At 35.0% G+C, this 21923-nt stretch overlaps 1 protein-coding gene across 11 annotated transcripts in view; it reads left to right on the top strand.

Moving 5' to 3' along the window:
• LOC149806581 (choline transporter-like protein 1) overlaps positions 1–21923 on the top strand; it is a 209556-nt gene that overhangs the window by 53485 nt on the left and 134148 nt on the right. For 2 of the 11 annotated variants that reach the window (XM_089954995.1, XM_089955013.1), the window contains one exon: positions 2640–2812. The exons of 7 other annotated variants lie outside the window; for them this stretch is intronic. Coding sequence is in view for 2 of the 4 variants with exons in the window: in XM_089954951.1 (XP_089811077.1) it covers positions 10798–10868 (71 nt within the window). In the remaining 2 variants the exon portion in view is untranslated. Of the gene's footprint in view, positions 1–2639; positions 2813–10693; positions 10869–21923 lie in introns of those variants that run through there. 2 more of the 11 variants (XM_089954951.1, XM_089954959.1) reach the window with 2 other exon arrangements.

Genomic DNA, 21923 nt, shown 5'->3' with positions numbered 1-21923 from the left:
TAATGTGGGATTATAAGGCTTAGTCATTGGCTAACACTTGTATAGAGGTGGTGTACATGTACCTTGAATTGAGAGTCAGACAGGGAATTATGCAAGAGGCTAATATAAGCCTCTTTACTTGCTGCCTTCATGGGGCTTGTTGGAGGATCACATGGGTGGGCATGATCAGACATTTTCCTATTGGTTGGCATTGGCAGCTGAATTCAAAGAGCCAACCAGTGTAGATAATCTGACATAAGATTGCATGATCATGTAGAGTACCAGGTGATCAGTCATTTCTCTGGCTTTTCAAAGGTATAGACAATGGATTTAGAGTCCTTTTGATTTGTGCTGGCCTGCCACCACCCCAATCACCACCCATTGATACCTACATAGTGGTTTGTTTCCTTAGATTGTTAATGCTTTTGGTTTCAGTACTTCTCATAGGGCTGCCATGGCTAGGGTGTGGCATCCCCCCCCCCCCTTTTCCCCCAGTCAGATACTCGTATGCTATACCAATAACATAAAGGTCATGCCTGTTTAATACATTTCTTTTACAGTTTAAATAAGAAACAATAAGAATACTTTCTTCATGCTGGGATCATCCTAGCTCAATTCCACTAATCTGGAATCAACCCAGACCACACTATTATGCAGAGATCAGCCAAGCATAGATTTAGTTACGATGGGATCAGCCCAGAATATATTGTAACGCTGGTCTCAGCCTAGCACTGATTGGGAATCATAGTCTTGTACATTCAGACTCTATCCCAAGAGTAGCTCCCACAGAGAGAGCCAAATACTTTTAAAATATTTTAATTAAGTATTGATGTTATTTTAGTTATGATTGTGATGTTGTAGAATATTGGTAATAATGAATAGTGGTTTGTTTTGACAAAGTGAGAGATAGAATGAATGCATGTACTTATGTAACCTATATTTTCTTACAATGCATGTATTACTTCTTTCCTCATACAATTTGGTGTTTGTTGTTGTACATGTTGTCATTAGAGCCAAGTGCATTATATACAGTAGTACATTTTGAAAAGTGGGGTGTGGAGATTTTCACACATTTCACACAACTCTGGTAGCAAAAGACAAGAGAAACATTCAAATAAAATGAAGTGTTATTCATGTACTGTTAATTGTACAACTGGTGCACACTTCATACATAGTTGATACCTACTTAATTGCTAAATATTAAATATTCTTATTGAAGGCATTAGGTTACTTTTTGGTGGAGAGGGATCTAAGGCAAACCACTCACTTAAAATGAGTCACTACATATCATTGTGCCAGATTTGTGGATTGAACACAGGACCCACTTAAGTGCAGATTTTGAGATCAACAACCACTATCTTAGACAAGTCACTCTTTGAGAAGGATAGGAAAAGTATACCCATTTAAAACAATTTACTATCAAAACCTTGATTCTTGGTAGGACACAGCTTCTATAATAGCTATCATTAGTGACCTCATACCCCCATACATCCTAATGTGCCCACAATAATCAACTACTATGTGCACACTTGGATAACTCATGTACATCTGGCTGGTTCAGATTTTTTGTTCATTAGACTGATTTGTCTCACCACATTTTTTGATCATTCAAATCATGACTATGAGTTTCAAATTCAGGACATGAAAATCTTTTAAGATCTTTCATCTTTGGCTGTGGGATTCAAGGTAAATTTTGAAGTAATGAAAACTAGTATTCTGTTTTCTTAAGGACCAAAAACCTTTGTTTTCTTGTTGATAAGACCATGATGACCATTCTTTGGTTTTACTCCTAACATACAAGTAGTATGTTTTCAGACTATCCAGTCTTGGAAAGCTCTATATTCATGAGTAGCTAGTCTTTCACAAAAATTAAGCATGATGAAAATTTCTTATAAAGTTTTAAAAGTATTATAAATTTAATCCAAGCATCTCAAATTAGTAGCAGTGGGAAATTTAAACGTGATGAAAAGTGCCCATATCATTTTGCACATGAGAATAACCTGCTACAAAGTATTATAATTGCAATTCCTTTCTTTTGCTAAATCATTTCAATTACGAACTTTTTTCTTTCCATACAACTTCATTTATGCTAAGTTTACAACTGGCTGTTGTTTCATTACAGAGTGTTTCCCAAAGATGTGTATGTGTGTGTTGGGGGCTATTCTTCTGGGTACTTTTTGTACGTTTATTTTTGCATTTTACTAAAATATTGTTTGGTGGTTGTTTTTTTTGTTTTTTTAATGAACAGGGTCTTCTCTCTCAGGGTGCTATCCTACCAGATATGCTACTGTAGGTTTTCAAGATAAACCAGTGAAATTGAAACCTTGTTATCAAGTAAACTGGTTTGTTTTAAACATATCCAAGACACATTCAGTCAACCAGCCTATTCAAGTGGTAGAAACAGAATCAAGGTATACATTATAGAAAGAAAATTGAAAGGCTGTTGTGGCATATGGTACATCAATATATGCAAGTGTTTCTTGTGGTGTGTGTGCAAAGTGTGAATTGACAGCTGGACATGCAACTGTAGAGTCCATTTGATCATGTTTCTGGAATATCGAGGCTGCTTGGTTTAGGTGGATCACTTTGAAAACATTGTTCAAATACTGTATTGTTAGGTCCATTGATGCATAATACTGACAAATTGTGTGTGATTTCAGGCATTTAATGATTTTCTTGATTTTGGCTGCATCATCAGGCTCAGTTTACATTGCAATAATATACTGTGGAGAGGGTTACTGAAGAGGTTGGGCAGTAGTTACAGACTGGTGTGATATTGGTACACCAATTAGTGCAGAGCTCAACTGCATGCAGTAGAATTCTGTTTCTGAAGGTAGGTACAACAAAGCTGAATTTCTTATTCATTTGATGATATTTTGATTTACAGTCTAGCGACAGTAATCCAACATAAACAGTTTACATTGAAAATGTTGGAACAACGTGACTGTCAGATTGATAAGTTTTACAGAATTTTATTCAAGGCATGTTAGTAAAGCAATAGTTAATCAAGCCCAAGTTGTGAAAATGAGACTTGATAGCATGTTCTTCACTCCTACGTAAGGTGTGGTAGCTATCAGCAAGTAGCACAAGCTATGCATCCGTATTTCTTCAAGAGCAAAATTGCTGGCTCTTAGAAATTTTACACCATAGTTATTAGAATGTGTATGACACCTTCTATCCATCACATATGACACACATTTGAATAAGTTAGCTTTGCCTTGTCTACAGGAGGAGAATGAAATTTTTATATGCTGCATTAAGGCTGAGCATACATGTATTATGGCATGGAGTCCAACCATCTGTCTGTCTGTTACCTATTTTATTTCTACACAGTAACTTTGAGTTACAGCTACCAAACTTTGTGGATGGCATGTATTTGGGGAACCCTGTTGATTTCAAGGTTAAAGGTCCAAAGCCAAGGTCACTAACTGAAAGAGGAAAAATGATTTCAGCACAGTAACATTAGTTCTACATATTCTTTTGAGGTTAAGAAGGAGCCCATTGATTTTCAGATCTAAAGGTCAAAGTGCATGATCACCTACCTGGATGTACATTTTGTTGATGAACATTTAACTTGCAAGAGACTTATGGTTTAGATAACCATATTACACTGCCTTAAGGCAAGCAGACTTGTGTATTTAACATAGTGACAAATGATAACAACTGCCTTAAGTCAAGCAAACTTGTGTATTTAACATAGTGACAAATGATAACAACTGCCTTAAGGCAAGCAGACTTGTGTATTTAACATAGCGACAAATGATAACAACTGTGTCACAGTGAAATATATCGTACATTAAACCACAAAATGTGGAGTATATAAGGTCTCTCACTATACGATTGGATTATACATTTCTATATACTGCTTTGTTGCACATTGTCACTGTTCCCTTAACCAGTTCCCCATATCTCAATCATTATTGTGCAAAAGATGTACATAAAATTGCCACATGATATATCAACCAAGATGCAACACTGATGTACCCCAGAATAAGGCGATCTCATGTACGTCACATTACACTATTATGGCAACTCCCTGGATAGCATAATGCACTGGGAGATCAGGGTCTATGTTGTTTGTTCTACTTATGACTTGTAACAAACTGCACAGACCCAGATCTGCCAGCACATTATGTGATGGCAGATCTGGATCTGTGCAGTTTGCAGCTGGACTCGTGAGTACATACAATATGTTGTAGAAGGATGGACTGTGCTGTACTATGAAGTTTTTAAGCGAGTGGCCTCTATACTTGATCTATGCATGTGACATAATGTCATCATGTTTTCTTTTTGTTTAGCAAGAGTGTACTATAAAATGCAAGGAGTATGCGACTCTTGACTACAGGATGTATACCTTTGTTTTGTTTTGTTTTACAGCACTTTGGAACACCGTATTACATATATAATACAAAGCAAATAGGAGCTAGGTTGTATGGCTTTAAGACTGTCATTTAAAAGATGGCATGTATCATGTCATATGTAAACACAATTTTTGGCACACACATGCATGCATACAAACACACACACACAGACACAACAGTCCTGTTTATAAAAGCATGATTTCCAACAAATCCGGTGGAGGAAAAAAATATGAGATTGGCCTTTCTCGACACTATAGTTTACGTCTATAACCTTTTTAAAAAGTCATGATATGCATAGCTTCATGTTTAATATTCATGGAGACCTATCACCAATGGACAGTTTATATAGCTAATTGTCACAAAGGCAATTAAAGGTTTAAGGCATTCAGACAAACACAATTTATGTTTAATATTCATGGAGACCTATCACCAGTGGACAGTTTTAATAGTTAATTGTCACAAAGGCAATTAAAGGTTTAAAGCATTCAAACAAACACACCCTTCATGTTTAATATTCATGGAGACCTATCACCAATGGACAGTTTATATAGCTAATTGTCACAAAGGCAATTAAAGGTTTAAGGCATTCAAACAAACACTTACATTCCACAGATTACTTAATTGACTGATATCAACCAAGATGCAACACTGATGTACCCCAGAATAAGGCGATCTCATGTACGTCACATTACACTATTATGGCAACTCCCTGGATAGCATAATGCACTGGGAGATCAGGGTCTATGTTGTTTGTTCTACTTATGACTTGTAACAAACTGCACAGACCCAGATCTGCCAGCACATTATGTGATGGCAGATCTGGATCTGTGCAGTTTGCAGCTGGACTCGTGAGTACATACAATATGTTGTAGAAGGATGGACTGTGCTGTACTATGAAGTTTTTAAGCGAGTGGCCTCTATACCAGGCTAAATTTTTGTTTTTTTAATCCTTTTAAGATTTTTGCTGTGGAAGAACTGGTATGCTAATTTTCATAGGTGAAGTACGGGCACTTGAACAACCAGTTCATTTGAAGTTAGGTTAGACTTGTGTTTTGAAATAGTAAAAGGTATTAAATTTCATTGCCATGAGAATGTTTAAGCCATCTTTTTTTAAGATTATTGGCTAGTTTATGATCTTTGAAATTTCTTTGATGTCAGATTTTACTTCATAAATAAATTGCAAAATGTGTTTATTTTGGTAATTGGAATGATAAAGTTAGGAACAGTGTGGAAGTGTGATTAACTTTTGAAGGCAAAAGTTGAAATGCACCTGTGATTTAGGGATGGTTGACTAATCTGAAAAGCAAAGAACACCCAGCAGGATTAAATTTCAGAACTCTTGTTTGACAGAGTTTCACTGTGTAATGTGCGGCAGCAGCAAGCGGTAGCTTTTTATATTTTGCACATACTGCTAACTCCATATAGAGATTAGTCTTTCTGGAATATAGGACATTTCATTACTACTACCCATCATTGGGGTAGATGCAGAAAAGATAATTTAAGTGTTGAGAAATATATGAACTATGGGGATGTTTTAACAACTGTACCATCCACCTGGCCTCTGATGGGTGCAAAGATAAATGTTAATACACTTGCATCATTGAGAGAGAACAGCAGAGTCAGCAACAGCAGGTTGATACTGTATTCCACTGTTGGGCCAATGGAATGTAAAGATAGAAACTTTGTATATTGTTTTATTTACATGTGTGTGTGTGTGTGTGTGTGTGTGTTTGTGTGTGTGGAATGCCAAGACCTCACATAATGATACAAACCTTGAAATAAGTGTTATCTGAGCATGTCCCCATTTTGTCAGTATTTTTTCAGATCTTGATATACATGACAATACACACATCCCACTCGACTCAAAACCTTGTGTGTTTCAGTCAGAAAACTGTGCCCCCAATTACTGGGTAAAAATTCACACTGTTTTGCTGTCTGCTTGCACACTTTGCTTCTGAATTACTCACAAGATGGCTTGAAGAAGAGCTAACTGGATTTATATCATTTTGCAAACATAGATAAATATATATGATATATTTTCTTTTTTAACAGATCAATATTGATATACATGTTTATAAATGGGTAGCCCAACATTCATAACACATTTCGCCAAATTAGACTGGGAACAGAAGAAAACTGAATAAAAGGTTTCATGCAGATGTCATGATGGGCAAGAGATTCTAGTGATTCATCTGTGCTTGTATATTTATCTCCTTTTAACTCTGAGCCATTCACATTTGTAAGAAATACACTGGAAAATATCAACATAGATTTTGGTTCATTCAAATGTGGTTAGAAGCAATATAACAAACAGTCTACATGATAACCATAACATGATACCATTTCTTTCCTCCAATTAACTGTGTTAATCCAACAAGTTAAGCTTGAGCCAATAGGAAATAAAAAGTTTTGTAACCACTTGTACATGACACCAGTCACGATGCTGAAAATACAAGAATTCATACTCATATATAGTGTTTCTTAATGTATCTTAAATGTGCATGCTGGCTGAAGTATAAATAACGTGAAACAAAACAATCATATAAATTTTGTTTGACTCAGAGGTAAATTTATCAAATATTTCTCATTCTTTCCTCATTTAGTCAGTACCTTTTTATATTCTCTACATCTCTCCATCTCTCGCTCTCGCTCTCTCTCTCTCTCTCTCTCTTGGCTCTGTTCCTTCTGTCTGTCTTTCTTCCTTCTTGCTAGCTTGATTTCTTTCTGGCTGCAAGTCCCTTGTTTTCTCCTATTTCTTAGGATTAAGGACCTGATGACAACAATCATCAAACAATTTTTCTCTAATCAATCAATGACCACAAATATGCAACTATAACTTCAACTGGCTTCTCCACTAATTGAAAGGCAGAACATTAATACTGTTACATGCAGTTGAGTCTCTTTAGTGAATGAATGAAACAAATTATAATAATTTCCCTCTAATTAATGCATGACCACCAATATGACAACTACACATTTACATAACAACTTCACAATTGCCTGCCAACCTCACAATTGCATGATTTCTCCTTATTACATTTCCATGACGTAGAACAGGTACTTAACTACCATAAAATACAAGTCACAACTCAAACACCAAAAACTGGGAATTATTTTTCCTATGCTACCATAAGTCAGTCAGACCATGATTTTAAGCCTCATTTTGCCAGGAACTCTACACCCATATTTAATATCATAACAAGAATAATAGGCATCTCCAGATAATGAAACAGTCCCCTCTTAATCATTCCATTGTATAATTTACCAGACCCTATCAAAAAATACTGCACATGGAGTCACACAATCAATCCACACAATTAGATTTTAATAGTTACTACTTGGCTCCAGGGACACTTAAGGTGCTCTGACCTGAGCTCACTAAAACAACCATGCCATCATTAAAAAAAAAAATTGTGTTTCATATCAGAGATCTTATCATGCATTGGCTTATTAATGAAGGGGATTGCACTAAAGTGGCAAATTTTAGTACACAAAAATTAAAAATGTGTTATTTTGTGGGACATTTTAAATTCTTAACTGTATTCTTGCCAATAAAATTATTTTAACTGAAGATTGGCATGCAGTTCTTTTATTATTTCACTTTAGAAAAAGGGAAACATTCTCTGTATTTTCACACAATTCTGACAATTCAATTTCTTCAGACTCCTGGACATAGGTTTTTACTTATATAGACAACAAACATAATATAAAAATTCAACATGATAATTTCAATTTAGTTTATTAATATGGATGGGAATGAGTGCATGAGGTGATATTACTGCAGTATGTAGATTGATATACTTATAGAATATCCCCTATTTGATTGTATAATTTCTAACACTGTATATTTGTGTGTCCCCATTCTGATGGTAAATATTCTGATAGTGTTTCTTGGAAATCAACCACAAATCAATTACAAATGACATGTATATATCAAATACATAGTAAAATAGATCTTTAGCGCCATAATGTCCCCATTTTGATGGTAAATATCATATATCCCTGTTCTGTAGGTTTTATAAGAATGTATGTGTATGTGTGTAATCTTTCAGCTATTTTCTGTTTGGATGTTTACAGAATATTTCAAAGAAAATATATTTTAATTTCTTTTATACAGATTTGAATTTTCATGCATTTTTATTGGCTGTTACGAGTAGATAACTCATTCTCAATTGTGTGTCACTTGTTGTTTACAAGAATAATTTATGAATCTTATTTTCTTGATATTTCTGTTTTTAACTTTATTTTTAACAGACTAGAAAATAAAGTCTGAAAACATATGTTAATGTCATGTAAGAGAAAATGCTTAGCTTGGATTTTTTAAAATTTAAAAAGCAAACCTAATCGTTATTTGGTATACTGGTAGATATAGATAATACAGATATTCGGTATAGTAATCTCTAGATGATGATATGGTTCAGGCAATAAGTGTAAACAGTGTTCCTATTATTTGTTTGAGGGGTGGAAGCAAAGTCTATTCTAGAACTGAAAAAATAAGTGGGAATAGCACACACACACACTGGAAGAAACTAGAGGGACTTTTCTGAAATTAGGAGGGATTTAATTTTGGAAATAAACATAGAGCTTGAAACAATGGTGTGATTTTTGTGCATTCTGTTGATTTTTCTCAGCGCAGCTTTTAGAAATTAGTGTGATACCTGGAAATAAACATCCTGGAATAGCTCTTATTGGATGTTAGCAAGTCTTCCAGATAATAATTTCAGTAAAAAAATTCTCTGGTCATATATTTTTAATTTTTGTTATTGAAATTTTAACACTCCTTTCTTCCTGCCCTTTCAGAGATAAGATTACATTTTGATGCCTAAGAATAAATGTTCACATGCATCTTAAAGTCACATGTGAATTCTGGCAAAATAGGTTACTAAAATTTTTGTACTCGAGATGGAAGACCCCTGAGGACAATAAAATTCTGTTGGGGTTGTAAAGCCTTGTGATTGGTTTACTCAAAATCTCAGATTCATAGTAAATTTTTGATCATTTGGACAGGATTTTAATGAGCTATTCTTGCAGGAAAATGATTGATGTTTGATGTGGGTTTTTTTTTAAAATACCATTTTTCAGCACATGATAGGCTATGCATGACAGCCAGTATAATTAGTGGAGGAGGAACCTGGGAAAATCCCATTAAGAGCAACCAACCCATGGAAAGCTACTGGCAAGCTTTTTCATGTATCCACATTGGCTGAGCTGAGCCTAAGGTTTGAACCCACAGGGGCAGAGGTGAGATGGCAGTGATCGATAAAGGCAAGCGCATTAGATGGCTTGGCTACCTAGGGCACTGGATACCCAGGTCACTGTATAAAATTTGTATCACTTTGCATGTGTTTTTATTTGCATTCAGATTTAGACTTTCTGCAGTATATGTTGGTATGTGTTTATTTGTTCGACAAAAGTAGATGCAGTATATGTTGGTATGTGTTTATTTGTTGGACAAGAACAATAGATGCAGCAATAATGAAATGGATGAACACATACAAGGCACTTTAATAAACAAAAATTATCTACTTATGTAGGTAAAATATACTTTTTAAAATTTATCTCTCTGAAATTATATAAAAAATGGTAGATGGGATGGGTGGGTTTGGGTGGAATTCTGGGGCAGTGACTTGTTACAGTATGTATGTTTTCCTTGCTGTGGGTCTCAGGACAAGAATTTTTCTGGTCTTGTGTGTTCATTATCTCTATCAGATGTGCAATAAATATAGTTTGCTATGGTATAAAAATCAAGATTGGCATGATATGAGAAATTGCCTTTAAGGGACCCTTTTTTTCAAAGTCTGATCTGTAAACTATCCCTTGGGAGTTAACCCTCTCAATTTATCTTGTGCAAGTCACTCATTCCCCACTTCTTCACAGGTTTTTATATGCAGGAGAAGACCATTACACCAGTGAAGAATGAGCCCATGGGGAAATTGATGTGACTACAAAAATGTTCTTCTATTGTGTGCTTTTATTAACCACTCCAGGGAGATTAAGTGCTGAAATGGATTTTATGCTGAATTATGGGGAGGAATTAAGGCACTGATAGGAAATAGATTCTGATTGGATTTACTGCTGTGATCATAATAATCTTGCAGGACTGAGAGCTTAAAGAGTCGCTCTGGCCATCTATAGAAATATGTGGGAATAAGCATTGACACTCAATTGACTTAAATATGTTCTTTTCTTTTCCTTACAAGTCATCATTATGACGACCAACCAAATGAATCCAGTTCATGATCTTACGTGGGTAAAATCAATTTCTTACATTTCCGATTTAATTGGCAAAATGAGAGTAGTGCATTTATGGCTGATCTAACTGACAAGCGTAATTAGGGGAAGGAAAAAGTGATTTCAACAGCCTTGCATGAGAGGCGGGTCTTCACATGATATTAGAAAAGAAATGTGAAGTCATGTAGGGCTGGATTAAGATTCATTAGAATGCAGCATCCCACTAATGTTGAAGGTTTCCGGCTCTAGTGTGGATGCTTCCACAGAAATGCAGGAAATGAAAAGGATGGACACAAGGTGAGTGAAGTTCTGGAAGATTTGAAAATAAGCAATATTCATATAATCAATTAATACTTTTTCTTGTGCCTAATATTGAGGTGGACATTGTTTTGAGGTAATGTAGGCATATTTTGAGTAGAGATTAAGCTGTTTATATATTCATTGGTGTACAGTGGTTTTTGTTGTAATTGAAACTGCTCATGTACATCAAAAAGAGCTTAGAATTTTCAAAATATATTACCTATCAATTCAGCCATGATTACAAATTTGGACATTTTATCTTAATTTTACATGGTTTTATTATTAGAGTTTAACATGTAGTTTGGAATATCAGTGACCAAACTGTGAAAACATTAAGCCCCTTCATGGATGTGTGTGTGTGTGTGTGTGTGTGTGTGTACATATATATATATATATATATATATATGTATGTATGTATGTATGTATGTATGTGTATATATATATATATATATATATATATATATATATATATATATATATATATATATACAAACAAAATGTAAATTAAAAATAGGGTTTGAGCATTTTATGTTTGTTGATATTGGTTCGATAACAATACTATTATTGACAGTTGGTTGTAAAAGTGTTGGATCTAGTTTAACTTGTTTGCCTTGGAGGCCATTTTTAGTTGAACGGTGACAGAATCTTGGAACAACATAAGACATTCATTTGAACAAATGGAAATTGTTGCTTCGTTGGATGACAAGGATGCGCATAAAATAATTGTTTCTCGTGAGAATCACTTTAAAATCGTGTGTTTACTTTCCGCTTCTTTCTTGTGTGTGGTGATTATATGGTTATGACATCCTGTTGCTACAAATGTGATAATTACAGGCCACACAAGGTCAGTTCCAGGCTCCACACTCACTTGTAACCCTATGTATTATGATAACATCAGCATAAGAAACTGATGTGCACATGTTTTCCTTGTTTGGGAGAGTTGTAATCTAACCAATAAAGCAGTTAGAACAAACCTCTATTTTGTGTTAATCAGCAAAACATAACATTGGGGTGCATCAATTTAAGTACCGGTGATGATTTTTAGACCAAACCTTGTTTTTTTGTGTTAATCAGCAAAACATAACATTGGGGTGTGTTACATATCATCGACAACTTTTGTGCATCAAATCTGTAAAGTCTGCTTATTTGACACATGACGCATGGGAGATAAAACACTGCTGTAGTACGAGTAAAAATAGGAGTTTTTAAGCTCACCTAAACAATCCACCATCAAATATGGTCACTGTTGCTGAATATAGAAAAACTGAGCTAATAATAATAATAATAACAAATATAATATACAAACAAACCATTTGATTATTTGTTGGGTTTTAATTGCTGTCAACACTTGCCAATCTTAGCTGATGTAAAAAAGGTATTAATTTCTGCAACTATTATTTTACCCATCAGGCAGTATAACAGAAATTTAGTATATATCATCTGTTGAAGGATGTATGGTATCATATTGTAATTAATGTATTCGATTCAAGGCATTTTATTCAGCAGCATGACAAATATTTGTGTGTGTGCTGTATTGACTTTGTACAACCTCTTGAAAAATGACACCATCAGGTTTTCTTAATTCCAGTATTTATTTATTTATTGTGTGCAGTGCATGCCCAGCCATTTAACAGCACCATCATCAGTGGGCAGTTGTCCAACAGTGTGTGAGATGGGTTGCAGAGATCCACAGTGAATTTTGTTGTTGTTGTGGGGTTTAACGCCATTTTTCAGCACACGATAGGCTATACATGGCGGCCAGTATTGATGGTGGAGGAAGAACCTGGGAAAACCCCGGAAAGAACCACCAACCCATGAGAAGCTACTGGCAAGCTTTCTCACATACCCACATTGGCTGAATCCGAGACTCGAACCCACGCAGACAGAGGTGAGATGGCAGTGATCCGTAACGGCGAGTCCTTTAGACCACTCGGCCAATAGGGGCCCCCACAGTGAATGTGTATAATGCAAGAAACATAAAGCAAAGTAAAATGTCATACTTTATGTAATGGGGGGAGATTTGTCCCTGGTGGGTGTCCCGCCAAATTTGGTTTTCGTTATCTAGGGGTTGACTGTCCTCGATGTTATTGCCTGGTTCGAGTAAATATAAATATAGGTGGTGAAACTTATAGGTGAAATAGATAGAGATCTGAGCAGGTATATAGAACAAACCAACACGAGCCCCCGTACATGTAAACAAACAATTTAATCAATTACATAAAAAATACTGAAAATTCATTACATCAGGAATATACTCTGCTTTTAGAAATTTAAACTTTCACTGAAATACAAAGAAAACGCAAATAGATTTAAATAAAATAGCTGATCTGTTTACTGATAGATTTAGTTCATCATAGGATCGAGTGAACAATCGAAGTCAACGTCTTGTACGATTTCATAACCTGCTCGTCCCCAGTCTGTTCTGTTTCCACAGTAGCTGTTCAGACCCTTGGATCTCAGGGTGATACTTTCCACCATCTGTCTCAGGATACTCTCAGAATACGTTTCAGAAATTAATGCGTCACAGGATTACATCACCGAATTATACATCTCAGGATTATACGTCTCAGGAGCTATTTTCTCCCTTTTAAATAAATATAAATAGAGACAACCTAAATTTCCCGTTATTTCTGAAACAGTTAATTCTTCATTATTCTCCCTCGTTATCAGATTTCACTACCAGTGCTAAACAGATGCTAAGGCTATCAATCGACTCCACATGTCCTATAATGACCCTAGTTAGTCAAATGGCTAATTCGTTACGCCTTGACCTTACACATTAACACGTACGCGAGGCCTTGGGTTCTGAGCCAGCGTCAATTTACACAACGAATAAATAGGATACATGACATCAATCAATTACTAGATAATTTCAGTCGATACACACTTATTCTTAATCGTACGTGAAATCTTTTAAATTCAGCAAAGTCACATGGATTCTCATAATCATATTAACTAATGTAATGTATTAAATTCTTAGAACATAATTCTTATGTAAACAAGACAACAAATTCAAACAATTCGTCAAACTTATCTAAAGAAGATTAATATATGACATTCCTATGCATAAACTCAACACAGTTATACTTCATAAAGCAAATTATTACACGAATGTAGAAAAAAGATTCATGCAACTACAAGTAAATAACTTCAGCAACGCATTATATATGGCATCAACAAATTACATGGAATTGTCACACTACCTTTGCTTTCAATGTTCCTCCCTCTAATCGGCAAATTATTTCGTCTGTTTCTTTCGACAATAGTCCCCTCTGGACAACAGTTCTTTTACAGGGAATTTCTTGCAAATCCCCCAGAGCCTACTCTGATTTCTCATGTAGAAAAGCTTAGACTGATTAGAATTTCCGATGTGACAATTTTAAAAGCTAGAAAATTTTGTGTGGGAAACATGCCCTTTATTCAACGTAACCAATCAGAATCAAATATCTCTGCCGCCTTTTTTCAGAGGCACCAAAGTCAGGGTCAGCTTGACCTGGTAGTTTGAATAACAGAGTTTCTGCGATTTCTCAATTTGTGACAACTTTACCATGAAAATGAAGTTTTCCGTGCCCCTAATAGTCTGTCTGGCTGCTGTATAAACAAATGTTTAATTAGGAACAAAATTCTCCCTCTAAAGGACATTAACGTACACAGTAGTATGGCGATATGATACGCACTTGTCTCTATAAATCTAATTAATGGTTCTCTGGTCTCAACAAATGTGTTCTTATTAGATCGACATAAATTTGCCACTTCACACTTTAATCTAATCAGATTAACCTTATTCTATCACATAATGAAATTAGTCTGATCAGCCTTTATTGTATCATAAGACAAAAAAACTAGTCTGATCAGCCTTGTTGTTTTACAGGATGAAAAAATTAGTCTGATCAGCCTTACTGTGTCACAGGACAAAAAAAACTTGTCTGATCAGCCCTATTGTATCACAGGATGAAAAAAATCCAAAATTTATTCTGATTCTAAGTGAATTAAATTAAGGAGCCAATCTGTAACATCTGTGTGCACATTGTTCTAATATAGACTAGTTTTTAGTGGTAGGTGTTAGAAAAGGTAACATATGGCTTAATAATTTGTTCTTTTATTGGCGGGTACAATTGTACTTGCAGTGAAATATCAGTTATAAAGACACCATTTCTCCTGTTTTTTTTATCACACTGATCAACTAAATATTTCCCAAATACTTGTAATGTTCCTGGATAAATATATTTTAGTCAAATCTTGTCTGAAGAGACCACTGTTTTGGAAGACCAGGTTCTCAGTGAATGGATCAACTGTGTTATGCAGTTTTACAGAAGCCATTGAGAGTTGTTGTTGTTGTAGGGTTTAACGCCATTTTTCAGCACATGACAGGCTATGCATGGCGGCCAGTATTAATGGTGGAGGAAGAACCTGGGAAAACCCCGGAAAGAACCACTGACCCACGAGGAGCTACTGGCAAGCTGTCTCACATACCCACATTAGCCGAATCCGAGACTCGAACCCACGCAGACAGAGGTGAGATGGCAGTGATCCATAACGGAGAGTGCTTTTGACCACTCGGCCACTCAGGGCCCCACCATTGAGAGACAGCCTGTCTTGAGAAGCCCATTTTTGTTAGTAAAAGGGGTGGTCGTTTGTGGGGTGTTCACTGTATTCAGCCAGCCACTCATGTGAACAAAATCCATGTGAGTACCAGGTGGCAGATAGGTCTGAAACCTTGACTTTACTGATCACTGTGTCCCACCTTTGTCGTCATTGGTTTAAGACTTGGACTCAACCAATGTAGATACGTGAGAAAGATTGCCAGTAGCTTCTTGTGGGTGAGTGGTTGTCACTGGGTTCTTCTCCACTAGTCATACTAGGCACCATGTATAGCTGAAAAATGGCATTAAACCCATAACAGCAACAATATAGGAATGTAAATGAGTTTTGTTTAGCTTGGTTTATCTGCATACACATGTACCATTGTCTGCCACTCTGAGCTGATTATTGACATGTCGGGTTTTCACTGTCATTAAAAGCATAATTACAAAATATCACAACATTTAATAGTGCAGATGTAATCTTTCATTACACACTGGGTTTCCATTAACCTCATGTTTATATTTGTTTTAATTTGTATACAGTAATAAAAATCAATATCAGCCTGGTTTATGTAAAGGTGAACGATATGGATAATGCATTTTTTGGATGTGTACTTGTCAATCAGCTTCCAGTCACCTGGCTGGGAAACTTATCAAAGATAAAAAAGAAAAAGGACCTTAAAGGATTAAAGAAGTTAAAATATAAGTACAATATTCATTCATTTTCTCAGTAAAGATTTGCATATCTTTTAATCTTCATATAGTTAGATTTATTTCTATGGCTAATAGATGGATGATATTAAATACTCCATCTGGGAAGACAAAGTTTAGTTTTGGTTTTCTAAATTAACATTTTACAGGATTAAACATTGATATATAATCCATTTGTCAGTATAAACCTGTATTAAAAAAACATGGCTTATAACTCACCTATAATTCATCACCTAAAAGCACTTATAAGTTGGAGTGGCTGAGTGGTCTAAAGTGCTCACCATTACGAATCACTGCCATCTCACCTCTGTGAGATCACCAATGTGGGTATGTGAGAAAGCTTGCCAGTAGCTTCTTGCGGGCCGGTGGTTCTTTCTGGTCCACACACCCCCACCCACCCCCGAGTTCTTCCACCACCATTAATACCGGCTGCCATGTATAGCCTGTCTTGTGCTGAAAAATGGTGTTAAACCCTACAACAACAACAACACTTATAAGTTAATTTTAAGTGTCTATTTACTTTACTTAAAGGTCACTTATAAGTGGCATATAGGTTGATGTTTAGGAATTTAAATATGAATTAGGCATTTCATTTATCAATGAATTATATTTCCCTTATAAGGAAAACGTCAGCAATTCACTTCGCTTGTAAGTGTGATACACTTACTCTAATTATAAGTAAATGTGAGTCATTTACACACTTACACCTGGCACGAGTGAATCCCTGAAAAATTGAATGAATTTGGGTCTTGATTAGCCCCCCTAAGCTTGACAGTAAATTGTGCCCTCGAATACAAGTCATCTGTTTGATAGAATGTGTACATGTAAATGGCTATCAGTAAGTTTATACTCCATGCAAATCTCACTTCATTTAAATGACAATTAGTGAAATGATTCCAACAAATTAGCCTGCCACTTTGAATCACTACATTTGAATGGAAAGTCATATCGACATGTTTTTTGTTGTTGTGATGTCTAGTTGGCTTAAATAAAAATGACGATGCCCAGACATCCAATGGATAGTTCCATTTTGAATGAGCTCTGCCCACTTAGTTATTGTTGCTCCACCTCACAATCTATTGTGTAAAATGGTGACTCTAGTAGCATTTGTAACAGATTAAATGGAAAATATTCTCAACAATATTTCTGAAACTACCTGATTACAAGATTCATTCTGATTGTGTTTTAAAGAAAGTCCTAAACTAGTGCACACAAGGATGTATTCATGAAATTAGGAATTTTGATGGCAAAAATTAAGCGAATATTGCAGCACGTTGCTGGCTATTTATGGGAAAGAATGAATATCCTGACAAACTTCAAGTAGACATTTTGCAAGAAGAGACAAAATAACAATCTTTCGGTTCTTGCAAAGGTAAGCATACTTATTAATATATTTGCACCAATTAAATTCATACCATACTGTACTTGTATAACTGCCGTGTTGTAATAAAACAAGTACTCTTTTCCTCTGCAATTAATATTATATTAATATGAAAAAATATGTTAAAGTTACAAAGAATAAATAAACAATTCATACAAAGTTGCCTGAGTGATTGAAGGGAATGTTTTACTTTTTTTACACTGCATTAACATGTATTCTCAGTTAGATGGATGAAGCATTTCATAAGTGTCATTTATAAGCTATCAAATTTAACTTACATTAGATCCTAGTTAAATGATCATTTATCATAATCTCCTAAGAAAGAGACAAATAATAATGGCACATCGAAATAAGCCACTACAGGCACATTGACAAAGGGGTATATATGCATCCACTTTTGCCTTTGTTAGCTAATTAGTGTAATTCATTTTATCTTACTTCATTGCTGTCAGAACATTTTTCAGTTGTTATAAAATAACCAATATAGATGACAAATATTTGAAAAAAAGGCAGAACATAGCTTACTGTTTTTTATAGTCCCAAGTCTAATAAAGACAAAAGAAATATTTTATTACAGTTTCACCACTTCATAATTTAAAATACTTTTTAATAAACCTTCCATAATAAACATTGTCCTTAATATAATTCAAATTAAAATTTTGAAATAATTGATGTCAAAATCCAGTTTTGCAATTATATATATGAAAAGTATTTAGGCCATTCCAGAATTTAGTGCATAGTTTTATTAAAATGACACCAGTGACAAGTAAATGCTCCATTAAAAATTTTAACAAAGTCAGTGCTAATGAAGCATGATTCCATTTTTTTTTTAAAAACAAACAAAACAAACCATGGTATTAAAAAGACAAATGTAAATAACATTATTGTGATTATATGGTCTTGCAATTAGTAACAGAAAAGAGCAAAGACCAACAAGTTTGGTAGAATTCAACAAATTATTTCCTTGTGAAATTTTATTAAAAAAGATAACTTATGGTATTGGGAATTAAATCCCAAATAATCCTAGAATTTTTTAAACAAGTCCTAATGATTAAGTTCTGAATAAACTTAGTGGTATTCCAAAATAAATCCAATGCTGGAAGTGTTCATGTGCCTGTAATGGCCTGTGTTGTGGTGATGTGCCAGCAGTATTTTGTTGGATCACAATTATACAATCCAAGAATATCCTTATTTAAATTTGACTAGAAATCAAAGTCTCTGTGTCCAGGAATATTATATTGAGCACTTTGTATTTCCAGAGAAGCATATTTTGAATTAAATGATTTCACCCAAATCAAAATACATGTACTGCACAACAATAATACAACTTGATTCAGCTCAGATCTTATCACATGAATGACTAATTTTCCAGGTGGTCAAAAGTTCATTGTTCTAGCTGTGTGTGTGTGTGTGTGTGTGTGTGTGTGTGTGTGTGATTTGGATTTTTAACATAGCTTTAAAAAAATTTCAGTCATATCACTACAATGTCTGCAGTGTGGCAGTTTATAGTGATGTCTAGCACTGGGGCATCATGCTGCAGACATGTGGCATGATGTCCCACCCAGTCACTTTATCCTTACAACAGGTTGACCAGTCCTAACACTAACCTCTTAATGCTGAGCGCCAAGCAAGGCAGTTGTCAGTACCATTTTTGTAAGTCTTTGGTATGACTTGGCCGGGGATTGAACCCACGACCTCCCGCCTCCAAGGCGGACGCTCTAAACACTTGGCCACTGGAGTGGTCTGTTCAAGCTTAGAAGGTCTGTTACAATAAAGCATGTGACACACATCATGTACACAAGATCTACCTATGTGAAGAAATTTAAATGCCCTTGACTCAGTTTAAGATAATAATCCTAATAGTTATCCAGTGTTGTCATGGATCTTGGACAAAGTCAGCTATTAGATACAATTTTACATTACCCATAGCATATAATGAAACAAGAAAAAGAAAAAACAGACTCATAAAGAATGCAAATTAAAGATACATAACAAACACATATACACAATTTTCTTTATTGCATGTAATATTATGACTAATATAAAATTTGAACATAGGCAATCACTTTATCATAAAATTGTATTCAACATTTTCAGAAACACAACAAATAATGCCATTATTCAAAAAGAATTTTGTGCATTAGAAATATGATCGTAAATAATGTATTCCATCCAACATGGACATTTTTCTATGTTGGTGTTTGGTTTTGGAATTTTTTTCCAAAGAACCATTCTTGAATCTGTTCATGATAATGACAGTCTGTATTGCATGTGCCCCATTCACAATAACAAACACTTTTGTGATAAATTTGCAGTGATTTTTTGGTGTAATTTTTCAAATTCTTGCAATGTAATAAGAAAGTAATCAAGCATGGTCTTTTGTTTGAGAGCAAATGTAGTGGATAGCAATGTGTAACTCTGCAGTGAATTCAGTGCCTATTTTTGATGGTCAAAAATTATTGTTCTGCCCAGTTTGATAGGTCAGAACTATCCATATATATTGCTGCTACATCTGAATGGATGTTCATTTCAACATGGGGTTTTGACTAAAGGACTTCTTATGATGTCTAGGTGGTTACTAAATAAAAATGGTACTAGTTTGGTATCTAATATGGCCACTACAGCAACAATCATGAAAATTTAGTAATTGCTACTTTTCCTGAATGGAAGGTCATATCAGCATGGGTTTTCCCCAGAAGACTTCCTGTGGTGTCTAGTTGGTCTTAAATAAAAATTGTATAGTCTGATATCACCCACTCTGGCTGCCACCTTCAGCCATCTTGAAAACTTTGTTTTTACTACTACCCCTAAATCGACCATCATATCAGCATTGATTTTCACCAGAAGACTAATTATGATAATGTAGTTGGTCCTAAATGAAAATGATGTAGACCTGTCCTCCAATGCAACTACCATGGCAGCCATCTTAAAAATAGAAAGCCATATTGACTTTGTATGGCATCTAGTTGGTTCTGAATGAAACAGTGCCAATGTGGTACCCAGTATGGCCCTGATGGCAGCCATCTTGAAAATCTTTTTCTTACTATTGCACTAGAATTGTTATAGTGCCATAGGACTTTTACTAAAAAACTTACTAGCATATCTGGTTGGTCGTAAATGAAATGGTACCATGCAGATATACAATACTGCTGCCACAATGAACATATTGAAAATCTTGTCACCAATTATTTTGAATGGATGGTCATCTTGGCATTGAGTTCTTTTAGCAGTAATCTTCTAATAGTGTCTAGTTTGTGCTAATGAAAATGGCGCTGATCTTCCATCCAGTATGGCTACCATGACAGCTGTTTGAAAATCTTATTGCTGAAGAATAACAGAGGTGATTTCAGCACTCTGCACTTAGAAAGAAGAAATGGTCATATATTGAATTCCTGTAAATAAATTTTGGACAGTTTAGCATATATTGGTTTGAGGGACTTTCATTGTTTTGAAGTTAAATCTTCAACATGGGATCAACCATTTTTTTAAGTCCCACTCCACATATAATTTTTTCCTCTTAAATCTGATTCTTCATCTGCAAGCAAAATATGAAATTTTCAAATGAGATTGAATGCAATTTTGCAACCAGAATTGAGCACCACACATTTTATTTTGTTTAGTTGGAGACAAATACTTTTTTGTTTGCTTAAAATAAATTATATGTAGGAGAGAATACAAGCTCATATTTCAACATTTATTTTAAGAAATGGTTTTAATTTACCCTAAAAAAAACTGTGACCTTTAACTTTATGTGACCGATTCGGATGCATAAGGTCACGGGTTCAAACCACGGTCTGAATCATAACAAAGAATTATAAAAATGGTACAAACAGCTGCCTCACTTGGCGCTCAGCATTAAGAGGTTAGTGTTATGACTGGTCAGCCTCGGGTGACTGGGGTGTTTGTGACATCATGCTGCATGTCTGTGGCATGATGCCCCAGTGCTAGACATCACTTTAAACTGTCATGCTGCAAACATCATAGCAGCATGACTGAAAAATTGTTAAAGCTATATTAAAAATCCAGTCACACACCCACACTAATTTATGTACATACAAACAATCTTGGTCAGTTGTACACTATTTCATTACAGCTCTCACCAACCCCAACCACCCAATTCTCCTCAGTGAAGTTACTACTTCATATTGTTCAGACTTCATGCAATACATGTACATGTTTTGAAAGGTATCTGACAAATTTTATGGTGAGTAAGATTCATGTATTCTCTATTCCACTACATCACTTTTGCATATTAAAAGTATATACCAGTAGTACAGAATTGATTGAGGGGTCTAGTATTTCCTTTATTTTCATTCTGCTGGAAAAATCAGATAAAACGGCCATAAATCAATCATATTTGGGCAATTGTCTCTAATC

The sequence above is a fragment of the Sinohyriopsis cumingii genome, chromosome 1 (assembly GCF_028554795.1).
Source record: "Sinohyriopsis cumingii isolate HCF-2022 chromosome 1, ASM2855479v2, whole genome shotgun sequence".
Lineage (NCBI taxonomy): Eukaryota > Metazoa > Mollusca > Bivalvia > Unionida > Unionidae > Sinohyriopsis > Sinohyriopsis cumingii.
The sequence above is the reverse complement of the archived record's forward strand: the minus strand, read 5'-3'. Positions and strand labels throughout refer to the sequence as shown.